We start from the raw sequence: 27176 nt of genomic DNA, 5'->3' as shown, positions 1-27176 counted from the left end.
TGACTTTGGGCATCTTGAATGCCCCATCTACATATACACACAGCTATGTGTTTGCTCATAAGCAATTAAATATATTTCAACACCTTGATCTAATCAAACTAAGCACACATCCTTTATACATTGAAGACCAAACTTCTTTCCTCATTATTTTTCAAACACTTTCTACCAATTGACTATCTGAAATTTTCCTTTATTATCTAATCCACAAACAATGACGTCTTTCATGGAAGAGTTTGAACATCTTAAAATCCAGCTTGATGAGATAAAAAGAGCCACCAATAGTTTCCGTAACAGAGTTATCGGAGCTGGTGGATTTGGGGCCGTTTATGAAGGAGAAGTGTCTCACTCTAGGGGGCGAAGCATTGTTGCCATTAAGCGTTTGAATCGTCAATTTGGGCAAGGAGACCCTGAGTTCTTGAAAGAGATCATGTTGCTTTCCAGATATACACATGAAAATCTTATCTCTCTTCTAGGATTTTGTGATGAAGAAGATGAGAAGGTCCTTATATATGAACATGCATCAAAGGGAAGTCTAGATAGGCACTTGAGTGATCCTCATCTTACGTGGGCACAGCGAATCAAGATATGTCTGGGGGCTGCCAAGGGACTTTGTTACCTTCATGATCCTAAAGGAACACACCAACGAGTTATTCATTGTGATATAAAAAGTGCCAATATTCTTCTTGATGAGAGTTTAACGGCTAAAGTTGCTGACTTTGGGCTATCTAAAATGGGCCCTGCTAATCAGCCGTACTCAGTTCTTGTCACCGATGCCTTGGGTACTAGAGGGTACTGTGACCCGCTATATATGACGACGTACACCCTAACGAAAGAATCAGATGTATACTCTTTCGGCGTCGTCTTATTTGAAGTTCTATGCGGGAGATTGTGTTACCAATATAGCAATGGTCAGGTTAAGGTTTTCGTGAATATGTGGAAAAAAAAGTACTCAGAGAATCAGTTAAGTGAGATTATGTTTCAACATCTTAAGCCACAACTGGACCAGGCTTCTTTAGATTTATTCTCAGAAGTTGCATTTCAATGTTTGCACGACTCTCGTGAGGACCGGCCAATGATGTCAGAAGTTGTGGAAAAATTAGAGAAAGCACTTCAATCTCTAGGGCTACCAGAGGTGTACAAGGAGATACTAAATGCTACCGTATCTCCGCCGAGGTTTAGATCTATTGATGACATCTACGAGCTTTTCTCTAACGGGGTCTTCCTTAATGATGGAAGAACGGTACGTAACTCGTTATTTTAATTTTGATTTTCTTTTTCCCATGAGAGTATCTTTCTCTTATATTGAAGTCTCACATTATAAAGTGAATTCATGATGAATTATTAATCCAACATATATTTAGCTAGATTAACCCGGGCACATGTTTTGCGAGGCTGATTGAGTACATAAAAACTCATCCTACTTCAATTTTATCATGATGATAAAAGGGTCAAGATTTTGTGTATCAATTTTATCATGATAAAAGGGTTAAGATTTTGTCTTAGTTGTTCTACTTTAATACTTGTTTTACAATAACCAACCCCTATAGTTATATACTGATTGGTCTAGTTTGTTTTCAGATTGCCTCTAATTCCAAACCGCGTGGGTTAGTTTATTTCAGATTGCCTTTAATAAAAGCGTTTGTTGATCCTCAAGTTATTATAATTAATATAAATTACTGTAATTCGTAACATATTGATCGGACATGCAGTGGTTCTCAAGAAATTACCACGGAGAACACTATGTATTGATATCCATAGCAAAATGTTTGATTCCAACGGGTGATCCTGATTATACGCGTGGTTGGGGTTCAAGGTGACTTAATTTCCCTCCTACTCCCTGCTCATGTTTTGTTCGATCCCTTTTGGACTTGCATTTAATTATTACTCTGCTATATATATACTCCCTCCGTCACATATTAGATGTCCAATTTTGAAAAAGTCTTATGCTTTTAACTTTGACCGTAAAAATTTTCGTTTGTATCATATAACACGTATTTCTTATAAAATATATGGATGAATTGAGTTTTCAATACACTTTTCGTTGATATAACTTTAATCAACTATTATATAACACAAACAAAGGTATTTACGGTCAAAGTTGAAGAAAAAAAACTTGACAAGTCAAAATGGACATTTAATATGGGACGGAGAAAGTACATTCAAACGATATATCATCTTATCTTTTCCGTCCGTCACGTACGCATACAGATTCAAAGTGGGCTGCTATACAACATCCAAAGCGGCATTCAAAACACGTGCCAAAACTCAGTTCTTGTCACCATTAGTTACATACAGGGTGAACCTAGTTTTCAAATTTGAAAGACGTAATCATTCGTACAAACATGACTATTTACGCCTTAAGTACACATTAAATGGGGAGAAAAAAGTTTCTATTGTGCACATTGCGAATAAGAGAGAAGATGAATGGTTGAAGGCTAGCTTGTATCAGTTTACTAGCCACGAGAGAACCGTTGATCTTGAATTTAACTTCGATCAACATGATCATTGTGGTGGTTTAGAGATAGAAGGCATCGAGTTTCAACCCTTGGAAAAGGTAACTTGATATTTGCAAGATGTCTCACCCCAGTTTGTATAACTTTCTTAGGGATAACTAGGTTTAAATGGTCAAGATATACTCCGATTAAACCACATACATCTAAGTAAATGAAAGACTCGTATTCTTTGAATGACCTAATAAAATTTAAAACCATGCATATAAATCACCTCTAATTAAGGTGGCATATTGGTTTTGTTCATGTACTTATTTACAAGAGGTCCTTACCCAAAGCTTGATATGTTTCTTAATTTATTTAATAGGTAGAATTGGAACTTCATCAAGTACTAGAGTTAAAGTATGGAGAGATACTGAAAGCTACGGCACATCCTTTGATCTTCGGATCCGAAGTTGAACTAAATGCCCTTCTCTCCAGAGGGGTACTGTTGAACGAGGGCAAAACGGTAATTAACTATATCTAGTTGGCTTTTTCTTAATTAACATACTATTGGAAAGTCGTATTGCTTTCTGTAGAGTTGATTTCATCTTAATAATATATAGTAAGAAAAACTATATTTTAGACTCGTGTCTAACACTGAACACGGGGTTTACGGTATTATCAGTATTAGATTTTTACACATTTAAGTTATAAAAGCTTATAATTTTGAAAATATAAGGTTTTAAGTGTTATAGTTTGCAAGTTGTAATACAATAATCCAAGGTTCATCACTGTCATTATTAGCTCAGACATATTCATAATATTGTTTGTCGTAGTCATTCCACAAGGCACATAGTATAATAAATTCTTTATCATAAAACTTTTTTAATCCAGATTTATTCATAATGCGATATTATAATGAAAGATAATCAAAAATTAAAATATACAGATATTCGTGATCCTATAGTTTACATTCAAGTATATGTATTAGATCATGATGTGAACCCAAAACACGAAAATGTTTATTTACAATCACTTGTTCTATGAAAATTATATAATAATTACGATTGTTTTCATATTTTTTTCATAACAATTAGGACTATTGATTTAAGTGACAATTGTATTTTAAATCATTAATACACAAACTAATATATAAAAAAAGAGAAAAACATATACCTTTTTTATTGAGAGATTATGTTGAAATTTTTTTAATTAATTAAATGATTGTAATTTTTGAAAGTTCTCTCAAGTTGATGGTTAAAAATAAATATAAGTTAAGTATTGAGGGTTGAAATGTATAAATTATTGATGGAAAACAAAAAAGTGTAAATTAATGAGATTTATTCTACAAATTAATATAAATAATAATATAATAATATATTTGGATAATGATTATTAGTATTTTTAATTTGTAGTTTATCTACATGATGACATAAGCAAAAATCAATTTGATAAAATTGAACGATTTGATTGGTTAATAAGTAATTAGCTCATCTTATAGTATATATTAAGATTAAGATTAAGATAAGATTGGTTAATAGGAATAATTTCTAGCATTTAGTAAGAGAAAAATCTCACTTAATAACATATTACCCTTTCTAGCTTTAGGAAAAAAATCGTACGATTTCATGCTACAAATTGTTTAGTTAATTTGCCGTTAAATAAATAACTTAGTGAAAATCGTTTTCCCGTTAAAATCGTTTTCCCATGTAATTAAAAGATCTTCAGCATATTTTATGTTAACAACTAGGTGGTTCACATGTCGCCCGTTGGGCGGCGTCAAAGTGTTGTCGTATCTAGCCTGACGTTTTTGACGTGACAGTTAAAAAGAATGCAAAAAGTTTAAAAAATTTTCAAAAGAGAAATTATAAAATTACAAAAAAGTCGTAAAAAATATGTTAAAAAAACAAAATGTTATAAAAAAAGAGTGCAAAATTATAACAATAACCAAAAAACCTTTAAAAAAACAAAAGTGGTACAAATAGTAAAGAAATTGTAAAAGAAAACAGTATAAACAAAAAATTAAAAATTTAGAAATTCAAAAACCAAAGAAAAAAAATTAAAAAAATTTGGGGTTTAATTATATAAAACCAAATTTATATATATAAGTTGAGAGGATAGAAAAATTCAAAAAGAAAGTAAGAGGGGCTGGAAAGAAAAAGAGAAGAGTGTTAAATTACCCAAAAATGCAAAAATAAAGACAACAAAATAATAATAAACATAAAGGAGGAAAGGTTTCGAACCAGACACCTATCTTTCCAAAGGTGGAAGCCTCAAACAATCCATCATTTTGGTTTTCTGAATTATAATTGCTAAATATATTATATATACTGAAAATGCAGAAAAGGAAAAAAAAAACTACTATTCACATTCAACTCCTTTATTATAGAAGGTAATTCTTTTTTTGTCAAATACTACCAAAAATAATTTGCGATTTCAAATAAACGCATACTAAATTTGGACTTGTGATGTCAAATACAGGGAAAGTTAACAATATTTATAAAATAACATAAAATATTAAATAAATGTAAATAAAAAAAATTATTCTGTTAGTTATTTTTTTCTTTCTCTTTAAACATATAATAGAGTACATAAAGTCTATTGTAGCTGGACTATTTTTTTTCTCCATATCATGCGACATATGATTTTAATATGGGAAATGATAAATGTACCACTTTTTTTGATTTATCTACTATAATGTACAAAGTTTTTAACAGATTGTATAAGTTAGTAATGCATATTGGTGGTGGATATATCAAGCTTTGTGGTATAGATATCACCTCCTTTTTAATATAGTTTGAAATATATAATTATGGAGAAATGATCCGTACTGCAGACTTTACCTAAGCTTAGGTAATGTTACTTTAAAAAATGTTACAAATTAAACCTTTAAATTTGATAAATATACATAGCCCTCCATGAATTTTATATAACCTCATTTGAATTTTACATATAATCTCCCCTGCTTTACCTAAGATAGGTATTGTATGTTTTATCTAATCATTATATCATATGTATTCGATGCCAATATAACCATTTGTTTATGCATAAAAGTTTAAAGTACATTTGTGTAAAAAAAAAAAAATACTAACGTGTTATAGTTGGTAAAATATATTTTGATATCATGATGAATGTCTACAAATATGTATATATAATATATAGTGAATCCTTATTTTAATAACGTGCTATAATTGTCTCATTTCGTATCATGAATGTATAGTTGGTAAAATATATTTTGATATCATGATGAATGTCTAGAAATATATATATATATATTTTGAAAGAATCTTGAAAATCTTCTTTCCAGGGTTTCGAGCACAAGCCCAACTTATTTAGCCTCTATCGCACAAAAGGGACTCATAAATTATGTATTGGATCATATGTGTCTTTTGTTTATTTACATGTGAAACGTTACATGTTGCAGAATAATTTTTTTTTCAAAACCTTATCTATAGTCGTTTAATTTGTTTACATGTTAAAGAAAGCTTAAAAATATTTTCATTCACAAGTGTATATTGATCGATTGATCATGTGAAACATTTTTTCGGCCCGTCGTGCATCATGTGTATATTGATCGATTGATGTATTCTAACTTACTGTTTATTTTTTACCGAAAAAAAAACTGACTGTTTATTTATATATGCATTTTAGTGGTTTTCAAGAAATGATAGAGGTGTACACTATGTAGTTCAATCCTTGGAAGAATGTTTGATTCACGAGGCAGGAAATATTGTTCGCTATAGGTCCGGCTACAACTCGAACAGGTGACTTGAGCTCCTTCTCCAACTGTACAAATCAATATATAGCATCATCATTTATATCTACGATATAGTGATATACTATATGAATATATAATGTAGTAAAAAAGTAATAAGTAGTAATGTAAGTATCGTATTTGGAATGAATTTGGTGCTTAAAAATGTTTCTTCACGCAGATTTCCAGCAGGCAATTATTCTAAATACAACGGAAGATTTAAAGCATGTGTTAAAACTGAATTCTTGACACCACTTATGACTTACACAGTAAACCTCGTCTTCAAATATACAAATGAAGTATGGTTTGATTACAAGTTAGACGGGGAGACGTGCAGTCACACCTCTCACTTGGCGTATAAGAGAGAAGATGACTTAATGAGGGTTGAACTGTATCACTTTACCAGTGACGGGACTACAGTTGATCTAGAAATTATATTTGAACATATTTCGGGTTATATACTAGTAGAGGCCATTGAATTTCATCCCCTTGAAAACGTAAGTAAATCTAACAAAATTCATACTCGTATATATTTATTCGTTATTCTACCATGGCCGTATAACCTTCGTTCGATATGATTATGTTTACAACGATAGGAGGAACTTCAAGTGTTAGAGAATGACCATAAACATGTGAATTTGGAACCAAGAATATCGGATCCAGAAGACGACACGTATTGGAAAAACAAGTTGCCAACCGATTATAAAGACATAATCAAGTTTTCAGAACAGGGTTTGCAATGGACAGGCAGCAAGGAACTCTACCATATTCTTTCTCAAGGGTTACTGATCCACTACAAGCCACCTTTTTCTTTTTTCCAACGGCCTACTAATCATGGTCAACAGGTAAACTTGACATGAATTATTCATTACTTTCTACCAATTATATTTCACAATTTATTCACCATCAAGAAGTCGATCTTGTTCCGTCACATATATATTCATATCATGCTGGAGTCATATTTGGTAGCCAAGGAAGTGACTAAAATGGCTTGATTAGGCCACTCGAATGAGCCAGAAATACCTCATCATCAGGCGTGAACCCTTAAGGCCATTCACTATAAGGGAGAGCTTCTTGAAACATCTTGTCTGCCAATACAACACCATATTACCCAGGACCTTATTCAGACTCCCCCTCGCTAAACTTTTTTGCCACCTCATCAGTTAATGTTTAATTTTTTACTATTAATAAAACACTATTCAAATAAATACCTTTATTATTTGAAAAAACATTACTGTACGATACTTATAAATAAAATTATGATCCTAATACTCATAGAAAATCAAATGTTACAATCCTATTACAAATAAAGCATTGCAAAATTAAACAATGCAAAACTAACATAATAAAAAAACCTAGTCAACGTTGACGGTAAATTACCAAGAGATTCTGAACATGTTCCATTAGAGTATTGTGAAGTTGATAGTACGTCCTATTATCACGTAACTCCCCGAAGACACACATTTGTGTCGCAACCATTTAATCCCAGGTATGTGTCGGGATATTATATGGATCGTCTAAATAGTCTCCCCCAAGGATGGAAATTGCGCAACCGTTGTCTTCAACCATCATGTTGCGTACTATGGCACAAGTATACGTGATATGTTTTATTTAGTTAATGGAATATGGTCGGGTATGTTGTTTAAGAATTGCCCAACGACCTTGAAGCACCCCGAAATCTCGTTCGACATTCTTTCTTGCAGCCTCTTGGTAGCCTATATATGAACTTTGTGGTCTTTGGTTCCATTGCGCATTTGAAAGGCTTGACTAGTGTGGCCCATTCACGATAAATACCGTCAGCTAGATAATATACATTGGTAAACTCTTGGTTGTCGGTAGTATATATTGGATTTAAGGAGCTCTATCTTAGACTAGAGCATCTAACAAATCTGACTCATTAAGGACATTCATGTCGTTGTTCGAACCTGCAGGGCTAAACTAAGTATGCCAAATCCACAAATCATACAAAGAAACCACTTCAAGCATGAGCGTTGAATATCGTTTGTCGCCTCGTGTGCGTACAACCCTTACCATGTGAAAGTCCCAACGTTTGCACGATTATTGTAATTAACAACTAATGAAAACTACTTAATGTAAGAACAAGAAAGTAAAGAAGGTTTAGTTATATGTATTATAAACTAAACGGTGAATACATGGTCGGTTGGTTTTACAATAAAGAAGAAGAAGAAGAAAAAGGTTGTTAAGTTTTTCGACACACCAAAAACTTAACAACAAACAGAGAAAACTTTAAGTGTAAAAATAAAGCAAAGACCAACAAATGGTGGCTAGGTCAAGTGATTCCTATATAGGCAGAGAAGGAATCACATGACTGTTGGGTTATATAACTATTTATCAAATCAAATCACAAAGCACGCAACGGAAGACAAGATCTATGCAGTTTAATTAATTAACCAAAGTATAGAGTATGTACCTTATATTGGAGAGATTAAAACAAGAACAAGGTTTAAATTAACCTCTCTACGATTGCACACACAACGTTGGAACGTACGTATGCTAGTACTTGATCACGAACAAACAACCCTTTGTTAATACCCTTTCACACGAACCAAACAAAACCCGAAACCCTTTGTTTTTGTGTGGAACGGCCGAAGCCAAGAGAGAGGGAGGAGGAGAGAATTTTAGGGTTTTAGAAAACCTTAATAATTGTGTGTGAAAAACCTTAAGAATTGGTTTGTATTTATAGCCACACATTAACTTGAAAAAAAAGTTTAGGGTTTTCTAAAGAACCCTTTGATGTATCCGTCCCCCTCTAGGAACTTTCTAGAGGGTTTCTTAATTTTTCTTTTAATCACAATTATCTCCTCCGTTAAGTCCGTCAGTTAAGTACCATTAACTATTAACATTTGACAGACGACCGTTAGTTTTTCGTGATCAAATTAATTAATAAATTACATTTAATATATTAATTAATTTATAGTTACATTCACGTTGAGGTGTGACCCCGTAGGCTTAAATACTTTTCGGACATACGTTCATTTTACGTGATCATATTCTAACAATGACAACCCTAATAGATGTTGGCATACCAAATGTTGTCAACCATCTATTGGTGGAAAACTCAGATATGCAGAGTTCTCTATTTCCATCTTGTTTGTTTCCATATCGGGTATGAAAGAGAAACACCAAGGTACCATTGTTGGTACAAGGTCACATGTCTTCTTTCTGCTTGATCAACACGGTCCTTGGGGACCAGTCTTCTTATCTTCATTTTTCCGCTTATTTTTGACTTACAAAACTAGACGGTGAGTCATTCAACTTATCCTTTAGACTTGAAGATAATTAGAGCTTGCTGGTGAAGATGCTCGCTGAGAGCTCGCTGAAGAAGTCACTCGCTGAGAGATCGCTGATAAACTAGCTCGCTGAGTCTCTCATCGAATCCATGACTCAACACCATGCCACCGAACAGTTTCTCCAAGCCTAATGCATACAACCAATGCTACTAAAAATACCACGATAACCATGTATATGATCATGTTTACTTACAAAATGTTGGATTGGCGGCTTTGTCATGTACTTGATGTGATATAAGTAATAAACACTTGCAAAAGTTATTTACACAATCCGCTGAAGTCGTAAGAACCATATGAAAGTACTCAAGTATTACAAGCATACACCAATTGATGTATGGCTGAAGTACACTTTTGAAAAATGTTGAAACCAGGCCTACCCATGCAATCCGTTTGATTAAGTTGGGAAAATTAAAAAATGTTTAGGTAAGGGTTTGATGGTGCTAAAGGAATTTTTACTGGCCTTGGCATATACGGAGAAAAATATCCTTACACATTCGAAATTTTCTTAATAAGTAATCGGTGGGGTAAATTGCTTCCTCAGAAAAGTAATCATTTCACAAACACGCCGTGGCTCAAAGATGATCTCATGATAAACTCTTCTGGAAATAGGAACCCATGAACTTGAAGCGACATTGTTTGATTCTTCATCATCACGATGATCAAAAACGGCGCCTAAGAGTTCTGGATCAATTAGTGTATTCATTTGCATAACGGTGTTGTTTAGGAACTTTTTGTCATCTAATGATGAACTAGACATCATTTTGGTGGTCTTTTATGAATGAAATGGTTTGAGATTAGATATTTGTGAGTTAAAATGGAAAAGAGATGGTTGATTAAATAGAAAAAAAAAACTGTTAGAAAAAAAAAAGACTAGTCGTTGCTATGGTGCCACTCGCCAACGTCTATCAACTTCTCCGCCAAGTAGTTTTCCTTGAACGCAGCCTCAAAGACGCATTGTGGCATTGGTGTCCGACTTTTTCAAACTCGAGGACGACCTCCAAGACTCTCTATAATCACCGGCCTGAATAAGACAAAACCTTTAAAAAAAATAAAAGTATTATTTCTCATATGTACATACATGTAGGGGATTCTATGAAATTATGAATACAGTTCTCTCAGTCTAAATAAAGACAACTGAAGAACTATAATACCTCATAACAACAGAGACTTAAGGGTATAAGGCATTCCATGGGAGTGGTGGTCAGATTGAAAGTGGCAGATGGTGGTACTGGTGGCCGGTGGTCGCGCCTGAGAGACTGGTGGGGTCTGGTCAAAATTGTTTTTCAAGAATAATATATTTATTGTTGTTGTTGTTGTTTTTGATTTGTTAAGTGTGGTATACTCAGGGTTTGAGTATTCGGGTTTTTTCTTTTGGAAGAAGATGAATGTGAAAGACACGAGAAGAGGAAACAAAGATATAGTTTTATTAAGACAAGAGTTAAAATTTTAGCTGAACAATGAAAATGTCCATTATATCATTGATGTCATGTGAACAGTTTTTGACGTCTTTTAATAGTTTGGGCCAAAAATGTTACAGAGTTTAAATCTGGAGATCAAAAATGTAGTTTCATAAAACTAGTTAGGGATGAAATGTGAAATATCGTGCAAACAAAAAGGACCAAAAGTGTAATTATGCCAAGGTACAAATAAGGGGAAAAAATGTTGTCAAAGTGTATCTCAAGCTACTTTTTTAGTTATATATTAGATAGATGATATAGATGTATAAATATTTGAATTGTTTATGTAAAGGTTTAGTTAACTGGGAATAAGAAATCAGGATGGCTTGGTGTGAGTCCCTCGATAGCTACAGATCGCTCTCGAGATCGCCTATTATTATGTCGTGAGTGCGGAATCCTCACGAGATAACTAGTTTGATTAGTTAACGTGTATATCGCTAATTATCAAGTAAACAATCAACCGTATGATGCTATATTCGTTTCTATAAGCTATAGAACGAACTTAGTGGTCTGGTGTACGTGTATGTCGAATGTGTTTTCATTTTAGGGTATTCATTCGTATATATATGTTTTAGATTGAACTGGGCTTGCTGGGCTTTGTTCTTACGAACTTAGCTGCCCAGCCCATGTAACGAAGTTAATCTTCGTTTGTACCAAACGAAGTTTATCTTCGTTTGCCTCTAACGAAGATATTCCTTATCTTCGTTAGATGTAATACTTGGTTATATTCCTAAGTGTTTCATCTCAAGGAATCTTAACACATATTATGTTTGTATTTGTATAACACACAACAAACATCATACATAACATACATATAACACCAAAACATGTAATCGATCATTACCAAAACATAAAGTCCATAATCTATCAATTACATATATATAGACACGACATAAAATAACATAATGTCTTAATCTAAAAGACAGATCAAATCTAAGTTGCTGTTATCACATCAACGTACATCAACAAACTCCCCCTTGACAGCAGCACCTTCGATTTCTTCAGTCTTCAAAATCTGATCATGCATCAAACAACAATCTTTTGCTATTTGCATGAATATCTTCATGTAAGCAGAGTTGAAGTATCTTACGATATCGACTTTCTTCATGCTTCCAAAATGGCAAGAACGAACACTCTGTATCGTATAACTTCCTCAGATCATTTCTTGAGAAGTTCACCAACTACATCGGATCATATACTCTTCTCAACAAAATCTTCTTTTTCGAGTCTGCATACATCTTTGCTTCACCAGAATTTCGATCAATTTCCCAATTATCCATCTTGTCCAAGACATCTTGTGCCCATTTCTTGGCAGGGACTTTGATCATACACTTAACATCATGTTGAACATACTCAACTGTTTTATCTGGCTTGACCACTCTTTTCTTCGATCTTGGTTCAATCTTAAACTTTGGTTTGTCTGAATCTTTCATATTCTTTCTCAACCAGAAATCATAACGAAGATTCTTACCAACAACATCAGCTAAACCATCATCACTTGGATTGATAATCCAATTATTTCCAAGTTCATGTAAATCTTCTTCACATAAACTCCTGAAATGTCTCTCACACCAAGCTAAGTACTGACAACCTTCTGGTCTTTTAAGAACAAACAACTTCAGTTCATCATCATAAAACCAACTCCAGATGATTGTCTTGTACTTTGAAGCATCTTTGTCTGAGATATGAGTCCAATACAAATTTGGTTTCCACGTTTCCCTATGTACTATCCATTCATTAACTCTTCTCTCGGGAACATGTCGATCAACCATATGTAATGAATCATCATCTCTGAGAGGAACTGGAAAATCATTTGGATTGAATGGTCTTGTCACGTTAATCTCATAATCAGACGGAATCAATACATCACCATTCTTAGCATACACAACAAAATGTAAGACTTGAGTTTGGCTACTGAATGGAACTTGAAGCATTCTTTCCCGAACATCTGATCTCTTCTGATCCAACACTCTACTCTCTTTAATCGATGGATCTTCAGGAATTGAGTCCCATACTTCATCAAACCCATAAGGCTTCTTGAATATGTTTAAATTTGGTTCAGGAACAAATTCACCTTCCTCGAGCTCATCACCATCAAAGAATAAATCTGTATTATCTGGATCATCTATTAAAATTTACACAAAATGAACACCAGAATAGAAAGAATAATCATGATAATTATAATAAAGATGAAATGTAATTGTATTGAAATAAGATAGATTACATTTATATTACACAAAATGTCATAACTTATTACATACAATCGAATATACATTCTATCTAAAAATCTTTATCATAATCAAAATTAGAAACCTGAATCACGAGGAGCACCACCAGAAGGACCAGCACCAACATCAGAAGGACCAGCATGAGAAGAATCACCTCCTGTCTCCCCCTCAGTCTCTGCACCCTTTCCTTTATCTTCAACTGGGCAATAATCATTCCTATCACCAGCATTATCAGCATCATCATCATCATTCTGACGTCTTAGTTGAACCGCTGACAATCTACAAACCTCTTCAGGAACTTCTCCCCCTTGATTCTTGACCTAGTTGATCAAAAATGTCAAGGCGACTCGAGTATCGGTGAGATTAGACTCCAAAGTACGAACTCGAGTCTCCAGAAGATCAACACGACGACCCAGCGAGGAATCGGAAGGAAGTCTGTACGATAAGGAAGGAGCCACCAGAGGACGTAAGACTTGTGCTTGTGAAACAACAGGAACAACAGCAGCAGTTGGTCTTGGAGGATCAGGAAATGCTACAGAAGAAGCTTCAGCAACACGTCTACGCTTAGTTCTTGTATACTGAAGATCAACACTCCCTTTCCGTTTTACCGGACTAACCGAACTGGCTCTGTTCACCGGATCTTCCATATCTTCAAAAATTTCACGCAGTTCAGAATCATGCTAAGCAGCAACATCAGGATCAATCTGAGCAGCATCAGGAATGGAATTAGCTGAATCTGAAACAGCTGGAACAGCATGACAAGCCTTACTTCTACGCTCTCGATGGAACGCAACACCTTCTTGATCAAACGACTGATGCGAATGATCGCTTGCAGAAGCAGCCGAGATATCATGAATCAACTTAGTTCGACGTTCAGCAGCAACAGATTCATCGGTGTCTGTCTCATTTGTAGCAGCCGAACCGTCGGAACTATCAACTTCACCTCCATCATTTCCATGATCCGAACCATCAGACTCATCCCTTGAATCATCACCAGAACCATCAACAGAACTTTCTGAATCATCAGAATCAGAATCTTCATCATCATCATCATCCACAAACATATCATTCTCAAGACGAGATCGATAGTTTGGATTAATCAAGTGACCAAAAAGTGGTGGATCATGAAGACCAGCCACATTACTTGTATTTGCTTCAAGATCAGCAAAAAGATGCGAATGCCAGGCATGAAGAACGTAGCGAGGACCTTGGTCATACTCTAAGTTAGGACAAAAGTGTCTAACGATGGCCATAACAAACCGAGGATACAAAAGAAATCTCTTCCTCCCCCTAGCATTAAGCTGATCAATAAACTCCTGATAAAAGTATCTGGAGAAGGGATAAGGTCGATTATACACCAATGCAACCATCTGCGACGCAATCTGAGCAGACAGTTGATCAAAACCAGCCTTGCGATTGCTCAAACAAACGAGCAATGCATACGCCAGATATCTCCATCTTCCCTGAAAAACCACTCTTGTCAAAAGGAAGTTTGACCTGGCCAACAAATCCCATTCTCTGAAAACATCGAAGAAGAAGTTCAAACTCATAAGTCATCTCTACGTCTTCCTCTTCTGCTACTTCCGGTTCTGCTCCTAGATGCAAAATAGTACGAAGCGATTCAGCGTTGAAATCAAATGTGATTCCTTCAACAGTAGCACGTACAAAACTCTGTCCTTCAACCATGACTTCATGAGCAGTTGACCAAAAAGAATCGATATACTGCCTGACAAGTCTAGGCGAATCACAAAAAGCAAAAAATAATCTCGAGCGAGCAATGTAGTTAAACATTTCATGAAAATGGTCGCTATTATGCTGGTCTGGATCAAGATTTAGTGCAAGATTATGTTTCTTCACAAACTGACGAGGAGCTAGAGCCATTTCTGCAAAACAAATCACTATATCGAAACAAATATAAATAAGCACGGGAAATGAATTGCAGAATTGAAAACCTAATCAATAATTTCGCAAAGTAAAACTGCACAAAATTATTCAAACTGTACGAAAATAGGCACTAAATTCGTTAAGTATACAGAAACGAAGATGGAATCTAAATTCGTAAGCTATACAGGAACGAAGATAAATTTTAAATTCGTAAGAACTAAACTGAAATTTTCACCTAACGAAGTCTAAATTCGTAAGGTCTAAACTGGAAATGCAAGTTCGTAAGTTGTAACTTATATCCTAAGTTCGTAACTTATAAACGAAGTCTAAGTTCGTTTGGACACAAACTAAGTTCGTAAGCTAAGTTCGTTCCTTATCAACTAAATTATAAGTTCGTAAGGCATAAGCGAAAGTTAACTTCGTTTCTACCCAATTTAACTTCGTTCGAACTAAAAGCTAAGTTCATGGTCACAAATCTAAATTCGTTTGAACTAATCTCTAAGTTCGTTTGCACAAGTCTAACTTCGTTTGGATAAACCAGTTAATGATTTCAAGAATATATATATATAATCAAATCGAAGAGACATAGAAAACCTAGATCATTTTCGTGAATGAAAAGAAGATCAAACACTTACTTAGATGACAGTTTGCAAAACGAATCAAGAAAACGAAGTAGATAGAGAGAAAAGAAAAGAGTTTGGGTTTTAGGGTTTTGCTCGAAAATAAGAGTAATTTTCGTTTTGTGAAGAAGAAACGAAGAAAAACCCCTTTATATAGTGAAATAAAAATGGGCTAACTATGGGTCGGGCTAAACTCCACAAACGAAGTTATCCAAACGAAGATAGCCTTCGTTTCGACAGAATAATTTCAAACTATCAAAACGAAGATAACAGTTATCTTCGTAAGAACAAATCAAAGTCAGAAAATATTCCAGATTTCAGCTAAGTTTCTGAAAATTTTTCCAGATTTTCATCAAAGCGATCTTCCAAAACACGACCCTTCATCACAATCTGTACATAGCAAAAACTCGTTAGAAAGCAACCTGTTCATGCCTTGTACTAAAACGTGCTTATCACCCAAATTCATAATCATAATGTAAGTATATAACCAAACATTATAATCTTGAATGAAAACCCATGGTTTAAACACTAACCATCAACAAACTTGAAAATAATCAAATTATATATGAACCTCATTACCAATGATGAGTATGACACTGAGAACTTCCTTTGATCATGGATATGCGTGACGGCAAACCATCCAAGAATTTATCCACTATCTCAGTAGGAGTATACTTAAGATCAAAATAGGCTAACTCAGCAAGAAGATGTTGAAATCTCAAGATAAGATCCTCAACTAGTTCGTTCTTGGTAGCATTAAAGCAATCAAATTGTTTCTTAAGCATCTTAATTCTATTTTGCTTCAATAATGGATCACCTTCACAGTGAGCTTCAATAGCATCGAACAATTGCTTTGAAGTCTTGTACTCCTGTTTAGGAAACAGGTGCACTAATTCTTGAGGAATGCACATCCGAAGAGTAGAAAGAGCCTTAACTTCAACAGCATACAAAGATTTTTCTTCTCCTTTTAACTCTCCTACCTTGTAATTAGTTGTAACACTGTTTACAGTAAGAGTTGGCCATTCATATCCTTCGGTGATCATTATCCACATGTTCAAATCTTCTCGTTGAATATAATCTTCAAATCGGCCTTTCCACGCCCAGAAGTCAGCCAATGAAACTAACTTCGGTGGAGAATTAGTACGTCTAATGAGATGATCATGATAGACAAGAGAATTCAGGTATTGTGCAACAGCAGTGTTGGTTGACGAGGAAGCCATTGTTTAAATTCGTTTACTGCAACTTAACGAAAATAGGATTAAGTTCGTTTGAAGGAAAGAAACGAAGATAGGTCTAACTTCGTTTGAAGGAAAGAAACGAAGATAGGTCTAACTTCGTTTGAAGGAATTAAACGAAGATAAGGCTAAGTTCGTAAGGTGAGAATGAACGAAGATAACTTTAAATTCGTTTGAAGGAACTTAACGAAAATAAAGCTAAATACGTTTGAAGAGATTGAAACGAAGATGAGGTTAAGTTCGTTTGAGAAAACGAACTTAGCGACAGTTAGGGTATCGGGAGGTTGTTTTGAGAGAAAATAATCAAACAAACAATCTCGAACCTTCGATAAGATATCGATTGGCTCTGATAACACTTGTGAGTCCCTCGATAGCTACAGATCGCTCTCGAAATCGCCTATTATTATGTCGTGAGTGCGGAATCCTCACGAGATAACTAGTTTGATTAGTTAACGTGTATATCGCTAATTATCAAGTAAACAATCAGCCGTATGATGTTATATTTGTTTCTATAAGCTATAGAACGAACTTAGTGGTCTGGTGTACGTGTATGTTGAATGTGTTTTCATTTTAGGGTATTCATTCATATATATATGTTTCAGATTGAACTGGGCTTGCTGGGCTTTGTTCTTACAAACTTAGCTGCCCAGCCCATGTAACGAAGTTAATCTTCGTTTGTACCAAACGAAGTTTATCTTCGTTTGCCTCTAACGAAGATATTCCTTATCTTCGTTAGATGTAATACTTGGTTATATTCCTAAGTGTTTCATCTCAAGGAATCTTAACACATATTATGTTTGTATTTGTATAACACACAACAAACATCATACATAACATACATATAACACCAAAACATGTAATCCATCATTACCAAAACATAAAGTCCATAATCTATCAATTACATATATATGGACACGACATAAAATAACATAATGTCTTAATCTAAAAGACAGATCAAATGTAAGTTGTTGTTGTCACATCAACGTACATCAACATTTGGGACATTTATATTGTGGTCAATTTTTCTGATTATATTTCAAAAAAAGGTTTTTATTTCTGTCTTTTTAATTGGATAGTAAAATGATATAATATAATGTTTATAACTTAGTACAGTAAATCTTCTTTATAATACAATATAAAATAATGTTGATTTTGATTGATTTGTAGTGGTTTTGTCTTGACAAAAATGGGAAGACATGCCTAATGCTACCAGCCAGAGCCGTTTGCATGTTGGAAAGTACCAACGAGAGTGAGGGGATAGTGTTACACGAGTGGAAGTCTCTACCCGAATCCAGGTTAATTTTTTGTACATTTTATATTTATTCATATTACTATCTTGTCGCTACATGATATGTTATGCTAGTAATCAATCATTATGAACCAAACATCTTCATTATCTAAGCATTTTCACCTTCATCAAATTCAACTTCATCAACTTGATCGCTATCAGACTGACAAAGTGTATCACGCTGGTTATGGGTCTCAAAAACAGGTGCAGGAGGAGTAAGAATAGAATCATGATCTATAGTAGCCTGAGTACCTGAATGAGTATCTAGGACTGCAGTAGTAGATGAATGAATCTGGTCATTCATCTGGTGTGATCTCTGAGATACGGAAACTGGAGCAATAGGAAATCTAACTAGATCTTATAAATCTGTAGCGGCAACATTAGAAGTAGCTGCTACTGGGGCATTAGAAGTAACATACATAACCTTCGGCTTAGGGATAACCAATGATGGAGGCTTGGGCCTCCTTTTACGTCTCCTGGGCCTTTGACACCCATCCTGATCCTGAGCCTCTACTGGATCAACCCGTTTGGCCCCAGATGGGCCATCGTTAGTCCCTTATGGACCAACCTGTGATGTTGGAGCTGCAGATGCCACACGGGCATCCATATCTTTTTATGTCCTCGGTCTCACACTACACTCATCAAGTTTGTGACCATATAACTTGCAATGCGAGCACCTAGGAGGCAACCAATGATACTCAAGCCTGAATCGTCTAACAAAATCTAAAATCTCAGCCTCAGTGAACAAAGGGAAATCTTTCTCAGAAGATAACTCAACCAAAACTCTAGCAACTACCATTCTATATTTTCACATATCTCAGCGGTATATCTATCAACAGCAATAGGAACACCAACAGAACTAATCAAATAGCTGAGAATCTCATAATCCCACATAATAGCTGGTAAATCATAAATAGGTTTTTTTTTTCCGTTAAAATAAATATGTTTTTTTTCCGAACATTCAACCGGGAAATTGTTTCGAGCCTTCCAAAGTACCTAACAGTAAGAGAGATAACGATTTTGGAGGTATTTCCTTACCCTTCAGAACGAACATAAGTGGAGGTATGTGCTTGGAGTAGGTCTCTCATGCAACTAGGTTTTCGAAGCGGGAGACTATGTTGAATACTAATTTATCAATCCATGGAAGTGTCGATGTATAAATTTAGGGATTTAATGTGTCAAGAATAAAGTCTACAACCGAATGGAAGTTATTTTCGGTTATAGGCAGTTATTTTGTGAAGGGATATGTCTGTTAGAATAGTCGTGTTTATTAGAAAGTCATACCAATTAGTGAAGAGGTATGATGGTTCGTAGTGTCTATTGGAAAACTATATATATGTGTGTAAACCTACCGTTTTAAATAAGAAGAAATAGTTTAGTATTGTTATTTTCGTTCAAGTGAGGGACGAGAGGGACGAGGGACCAACAGTGGCATCAGAGCCAAGGTCGTTCGAACCAGAGAGAAAGAGAGAACAGCGATTCAAGAAGGATCGCTTAAGACAAAAGAGACAGAGAAGAAAATTGATTCAGGGGAATCAATAACCGATCAAGTAAAGATCGATTCAGAAAAGCAAACAAAGAAAGAAAAGAATTAACTGAGTAAAGATTGAATCAGAGAGATAAGAGAGAAAAAGAAACATACCAGTTATTGAAATAAGACGTCGTCGCCGCCGTGTGTGGCCAGAGAAGAAGAAACCGCCGCCTTGTGTTGCCGGAAAAGAAGTAACCGCCACCGCGCTTACCAGAGAAGACAAATACATAGTAACCGTCATCATCAGAAGAGAAAGAAAGGAGATAGAGACTGATTAACACCACCACCGATTGCTTGAAAGATCAGAAAAAGGAAGCCCTAATTTGTGTGTGTGAACCGCCAAAAGAAAAAGAAGAACCAGAAGCAGCAGAGCGTGTTTTCTTTGGGAAAGGAAAAAGGAACGATCCTTTTTATTAAAAGGGGTGTGTATTTTGTGTTTGGAAAAGGAGCCCATGAAAAAGCCCAAGGAAACTAACAGGTTTTATTATTTACTTTATAAAATCTGTTTATTTATCTATTAAGAGTAAGATATAAGTTTAGAAAATAGAAATTGTTTGAGAATTATTGTGGGTTAGACAAAAAGTTAAGTTCAACAATTGTTAGAATTATCTTGGTTTTAGAGAAAACCAAATCGAAAGAATATGGCGGGAGATAAAAACGAAAACAACAATCCTGTTGTTGCCATACCGTTATCATCCTATCAATGTCCAATTCTAAACAATACGAACTATACGTTATGGGCCATACGAATGAAGAAGATATTAGTGGCAAATGGAATTTGGGATTTACTAGAAAGAACGAGTACATCAAAAGAGATAGATATAAAAAGGGATAGTTCTGCATCTGCAAATCTATTCCAAGGATTGCCCGAAGATTTGCAAATGCAAGTTGCGGGATGTGAAACAGCAAAACAAATTTGGGACTCGTTAAAGTCCAGATTTGTTGGGACAGAAGATGTTCAACAAGCACACTCGCAACAATTGAAATCAGAATTTGAGAGACTCGTGATGAAAGAAGATGAATCAATAGATTCATTTGCCGGAAAATTGATGAGCATTATTACAAAGGCTGCTACATGTGGACTGACATTTGATGAACAAACAAAAGTGCGGAAATTACTCAACGCAGTACCAGATAAGTTTATACCAATAGTAGCAACCATTGAAATGGTTGTTGATTTTAAGAAAGCGAAATTGGCAGAGGTTATTGGGAAACTTATGACTTATGAAGAAAGGCTTAAGTTTAGAAAAGAAAGTGGAGAAGATAATAGTGAAAAGTTGTTGTTCATACGTCAAGGGAATGGCAAAAATTATGAACGCAACTTTGGGAATAATAGACGAGGAGGTGGTAATCAAACAAGAGGAAGAGGCCAAGGAAGATTCATGAGAGATAATAGAAATGAAGATAGTTTCGATTGATGGAAGAAAAGCCCTAGAGATCAAAACTATTCAAGAAGACAACTTAAAGACGTACAATGTTACAATTGTCAAGATTTTGGAGACTTTGCTGCAAATTATCCAAAACCAAACCATAGAGAAGAAAAAGCAAACCTTGTGTTCGAAGATGACGAACCAGCGCTATTGATGGTTACTACTAAGGATGAAGAGGATACAACATACTTAAAAGAAAAGAAGAGAAGAAATGGAATTCTCATTAAGGAAGATGAAATTCCAAAAGAAAAGTTAGATGAAATGAGGTCAGAGATAGAAAGTGACTTGAGAAGTAAACTAGAGTTTTGGAAGTTTGAAATGCTTCAAGACTTTGAGATGGAGAAACAAGAATTTGAGAAGAAAATGAAAGATAGAGAGATAGCATTTGAGAAACAAATGCAAAAGGAGTTTGAGAACCTGAAGAAGTTAAGAGATTGCACAAGCAAAAAGATAAAAGAGTTAAAGACAAAAGGAGAAACGTTTGAGAAAGAGAACCATAGAGTTTTTTCGGATAAGAAACTCCTAGAAGAAGAACCAAGAACTGACAATGGTGAATGCAAGAAGCATCAAGAGACGCCATCAAAATTTCAAAAGGAAAAGAAGAAAGAGAAAGACATCAAGACAAGAAACAAGAAAGTTGAATACGAAGATCGTAATACAAGAAACACATTGTTGGAGATTCAAGACTATGAGATGATACAAGTGAAGGAAGATACTGGCAACGTTAACAAGGATGATCAAGATGAGATTCAAGACAAGGAAGAAAGAAGTGAAATCAATGAAGAAGGTCAAGACATAGTTCGTGTTAAAGATCAAGTCAAAGGAGATGAAAACAAGCCAAAGTTCAAGGATAAAGATGATGAAGCTTGAAGAAATCAAAGGCATGGATTAATAAATTAGGGAGGAGTGTTGAATACTAATTTATCAATCCATGGAAGTGTCGATGTATAAGTTTAGGGGTTTAATGTGTCAAGAATAAAGTCTACAACCGAATGGAAGTTATTTTCGGTTATAGGCAGTTATGTTGTGAAGGGATATGTCTGTTAGAATAGTCGTGTCTATTAGAAAGTCATACCAATTAGTGAAGAGGTATGATGGTTCGTAGTGTCTATTGGAAAACTATATATATGTGTGTAAACCTACCGTTTTAAATAAGAAGAAATAGTTTAGTATTGTTATTTTCGTTCAAGTGAGGGACGAGAGGGACGAGGGACCAACAGACTACACAAGGTCGACATGAAACCCCATAGAAGATCCGCAAAAGGGTAGTGGATAAAATTATGAGGTGCTGATTCATTTTGAGAGTTGCACAAGACACATAAAGGGGATGTCAAGGGAATGATCCTGTGCATTTGTTAGATTAGATGTGGGGATGCGATTCAGTTCCAATCTCCAGCCTTACGTTAACTTTGAGTTGTGCAAGTTTGTTCGAGTGGAAGATCCATGGGGAATGGCCTATCATTATGGTTTGTAGTCTGGATCTCATGCTTCTAACTGTGTATAAACCTAAAGAATCAAGCATGCATTTACAAGAGTCATCAGAATTGGAGAGCGGGATGGAAGATAGTTGTGACACAAGGTCTTGCAGTTGATGAAGCTCTGTGGAGATTGAGGGAGGGCGAATCCAATCCAAACCCACCATGAGAATCTTCCATGACCGGTACATCGATCATTAAATAGGCATCCTTTGTGTTTCTCCAAATCGTAGAGATCAGAAAATGTCAAACGGAGAGGGGTGTTGTCTAGCCAGGCATCAACCCATAATCTGAACACCATTATTGGCCGTACATGTAATAAAACACTCCAAGGCAACATCCAAAAAGCATAGGTGGGAGTTTCGACATGCAATGGTCTTTCAAACTCCCACGAGGGTATTCTTTATGGGGAATGTCCTTGGTGACGAATGTAAGGTGGGCATGACACAAACCCAAATCCCCCTCCCCCCCAGGAGAAGAAATATAATTTTTTTGTCTCTATTGGGAGTGAAAAAACTCATGCTGCTTACGGAAGCTATGCCACCAGTTTTCACATTGTGGTGTTTTTGGTGTAATTATAAACAAGCCTCGCGGAAAGCTACCATATGAATCCGATCAATAATGTAGATAAATAAACAGGATTAGATAGCCAAACATCCCAAGATAGATTAATAGTCATTGCTCTTAGAACTGTTCCACAAGTAAGAAGTCTGGGTTACCGCGTTATTAATATTTGAACTATTCTCATATTCGTCAACGAAAGTTGCTTTGTTTCTCCTTTTCACATAGATAAACCTATAATAAGAGTGATCAAATATATAATTTAAAAGTTCTTACGAATCATGAATCTTTTAAAGAAAAAAAAACTTTGTTGTTCATCTATCTATTTATGCTTCTACTATATTATAAATAAAAATATCCCCTTGTTAAAAGTTACATGGAGTATCTAAAATATCCTTAATGAGTAAATTATATATACTATTAATTAGTTATCTTTTTGAAACATCTTCATTAAACCTGTATATCAATTATCTACACCACTCGACGCCGTCTCCACCAACAACAATCGCCCCCATCACCAAATCGGCGCCGCCACAACCACCGCCGCATTGTGCGGGTACCAAGCTAGTACTATTTGATAAAAAATAGTTTTTTGTTAAAAGTTACCTGTAGGAATTGTTTAAAATACCCTTACATCGATTAGTTACTTTTAGAGCAATTGCCAACACCACTCTACGTCGCCTCCACCACCAACAGTTGCCACCACCACCGCATTGCGTGGGCACCGTGTTATATATACTTCTATACTATATTATAAGAAAACAAAATGTTATTTTTGTAAGTGTTGAAAAATATGTAATATTTATACATAACACCCCTCAAAATATTTTCACGTACGTTACCCTTTTAACATTAATAATTAAGTTACACTATCAATCTATCTTTTTTAATATCTAACATTTTACATCAATTATCTACACCACTAGACGCCGCTTTCACCGACAACAGTCACCTCCATCACCATACCGTTGCCACCACGACCTATGTCGCATTGCATGGGTACCCTGTTTGTGCTATCTTATAAAAACAAAATGTTATTTTTGGATGTGTTGAAAAGTTGTGTAAACTTTTTACTTAGCACCCTTTAAAATATTACGTACACTATTCTCTTAGCATTAATGATTAAATTACATTACTAATCTTTTATCATTTAAAATATCTTCATTAACCATCAACATCAATTATTTCTACATCAATTATTTACTCCACTTGACGCTATATGCCTGCCTCCACCACTACGTGTGCCCCCACTACCACACTGTTGTCACCACCACCACTGTCGCATTGCACAGATATAAATGATAGTATAATCAGAGTATTGACGGTAACTTTAGGTTTTTTGAGTTGTAGTTGTATTGCATTTATTTATACTTTTAAATAATATGGAAGGAAGGTGACTTAAAATTCAAATCCTCTCGAGACCAAGTAAATTATAAGTGATGTTAGTCTCAATATTTGATACTCTCTCGAAGACAACTCAATGTGAATAGCAATTTGTTCAAGTATGTTCATTAGACCAAGATTGTTGCTAGTTCCAATGAGCAGTACATTCAAGTATATAAATATAAACAAGACAAATGCAAGTAAATTACTTAAAAGTAAATTTGTGGAACAAAAGGTAACTTTTAAGCATATTTTATTTATGGGTAAGTGCGCCGGAATACAGTTAACTAATCCCAAAAAGTTATTGTGTGCACTAACTTTATGTTTGTTTTATTATATTCAGGAAACTTGAAAACATGGTTATAGTAAACATGGAAATGGTTTCATAGTAATCCTAAAAGGTTATTGTGTGCATGTCACGTAAGCAGTTAACGGGTTAGCGTGAAAGTTGTGACCGTCTAACTTCTTACCCGGTAACTTTTGTTTATATTGAGACTCCTGAACAAGTTTCCTGAATACAATAAAACAAGCATAGAGTTCGTGCACACAATAACTTTTTGGGATTAGTTAATTGCATTCCAACGCACTTAGGCCTTTATTTATTTATGTGGAATATAATATAAGGTTGTTATGGAAACAAGATTATACAAGTAATGTAAATGTCTTAACAACTTATGAATTACAAGTGATTTATATTTGAAAATTCTCTTTAACGATCGAAACACTTAAAGTCATGAAATGTTATTTTTGCGATCGACAATATATTGCACAAGTTCACCGAGGGATGCACAAGTGATTTCTTAGTTGTGCAAATAATTCTATTTATAGGTAAGAAAAAAACATCAGGAATGACACACTTGATGTAAAAGGATAAAGTCACATAAGATGTAATATGTCCTAGTTTAACCCAACCACCTTTACACACAAATGTACTTTCGGACAGACAAAAGGAACTAGCCAATTAAAAGTGTGTAAAGGTAAATGTATTTCTCGTAATCATAGTAAAGCTATGTAAGTACTTTAGAGTTGTGAAAGGCTCCAATCTCTTCGATCAGTGTTAAACATCTTTTGGGCTCCGCCACTTAGAATGTTGGATTTCTTCCGTTATTAGTCTTCACTTCTATTGTAATGTTTTTAATTCATGGCAGATCTCGATTGTAGTGAAGATCTAGTGATATACATTGTATACTGCTCACTGATATTCATATTTTTGGACAAATCTTCAATGCTCCAGTTCCCGCTGGGGTATATCCAGTTATAACTGGACTAACAGATAGTATTTATGTCTTGTAATTCATTTCAACCCCGAACCCCCCCCCCCACCCCAATCATTTACAGGGTTAGTCAAAAACGACCAGGCCGGGCACAATTCTTGTCGTAACCTTTCATGGTGACTCAAGATCAAACACCGGCCATTTTGCTTGATACATACATTTTCTATTTAATTGAAATCTTAATACTTAAGTACTTTCTACATGTGTATCTTTGTAACTCAGGATCAAACACAAGGTCTATCTAATCCTTCATTTTCTTCCATTATCTAACAAAGTGATGTGAGTAGGACTCCGACCCTGGTCACCTCAACAACTACAAATAATTAGCTATGCCACTACTACACAAGTTTGCTTGATACATACATCTTTCGTTTTACTTGGAAGTTTGATACTTAATTTTGTGAATGAATATCTTGGTCCAAATTCCAACATTTCTATTACACTACTCAAAGATAATTTTCTATGTTTGTGCAGATTTGGAGAAGGACTTGTGACCTCATCTTCTAATAGCAATAAACATATTGTTATAAAAGAAAACAAAATCCGATTATTGTCACCTGAAACAAAATACGCATGTTACCTTGTCTACAAAATTGAAAGAGGTGGATGCACATCTCCTATGCGGGTGAGGTATTATCCTAGAGATTGGGGATCTTGGAAGTATGGCTCTTATATCTATTTAGTCAGTCCTCAAACTCCGGTTATAAGACCAAAGGCCGGACAAAACACCCACAATCCTCTTATAAGACCCAGATTAAAAGGAATTCCACAACAAAGAAGCGATGGATGGATGGAAGTACAAGTTTGGGAATTTCAAACAGATACTACGGCCATGACAGTTATTCCGAGTCTGTCTCTGGATTACCAAGGCACGTATCATGAAGATTATCTTAAAGGGTTGATCATAATCGGCATCGAGTTCAAACCCATATAGATCATTGTGTTAATTTTTTAGTTACCATAATTCATACTGGACTTGTGTATCGTAAGTGAAACCTGTGGGTTTTTATTAGAGATGCTTAAAATATCATGTGGATTTTGAGGTTTTACAAGATCTCATATGACGTTATATTGATGTATATTGTCTTTTTAATCCCTGTTGTGTCTTAGATGTCTCTCAATATTGAGTTTAGTGATTTACAGGATTACTCAACAAAAAATGCGAAGATGTGATAATTTTAGTATAACTAGAATCTAGTGACTGTTGATAATAATCAATATATATGATGATCTTACATATATAAACAAAGCTATGAATTGAGGGAAGGAATTTAGACCTTGTAAATACGAAATTAAAATATGAGAAGGATGAC

General features: G+C 34.9%; 1 protein-coding gene across 1 annotated transcript; it reads left to right on the top strand.

Moving 5' to 3' along the window:
* Nucleotides 1-211: 211 nt before the first annotated feature.
* LOC122599568 lies at nt 212-26917 on the top strand. Its single transcript, XM_043772128.1, has 9 exons — nt 212-1240; nt 1710-1813; nt 2209-2554; nt 2818-2958; nt 6084-6196; nt 6368-6683; nt 6783-7031; nt 18089-18216; nt 26338-26917. The coding sequence occupies exons 1-9, from the start codon at nt 212-214 to the stop codon at nt 26795-26797; spliced, it is 2886 nt and encodes a 961-aa protein (XP_043628063.1). The 3' UTR covers nt 26798-26917.
* The last annotated feature ends 259 nt before the right edge of the window (nt 26918-27176 follow it).

Source organism: Erigeron canadensis, chromosome 1 (genome assembly GCF_010389155.1).
Source record: "Erigeron canadensis isolate Cc75 chromosome 1, C_canadensis_v1, whole genome shotgun sequence".
NCBI lineage: Eukaryota > Viridiplantae > Streptophyta > Magnoliopsida > Asterales > Asteraceae > Erigeron > Erigeron canadensis.
This window is presented reverse-complemented; position numbering and strand designations above follow the sequence as displayed.

Excerpts from the sequence above, each read along its gene's own strand:
- LOC122599568 (XM_043772128.1), top strand. The coding sequence starts at position 212 with ATGACGTCTTTCATGGAAGAGTTTGAACATCTTAAAATCCAGCTTGAT. Across the intron at positions 6,197-6,367 it reads TCCGGCTACAACTCGAACAG|ATTTCCAGCAGGCAATTATT; the intron begins GTGACTTGAGCT and ends TTCTTCACGCAG. Across the intron at positions 18,217-26,337 it reads AAGTCTCTACCCGAATCCAG|ATTTGGAGAAGGACTTGTGA; the intron begins GTTAATTTTTTG and ends ATGTTTGTGCAG.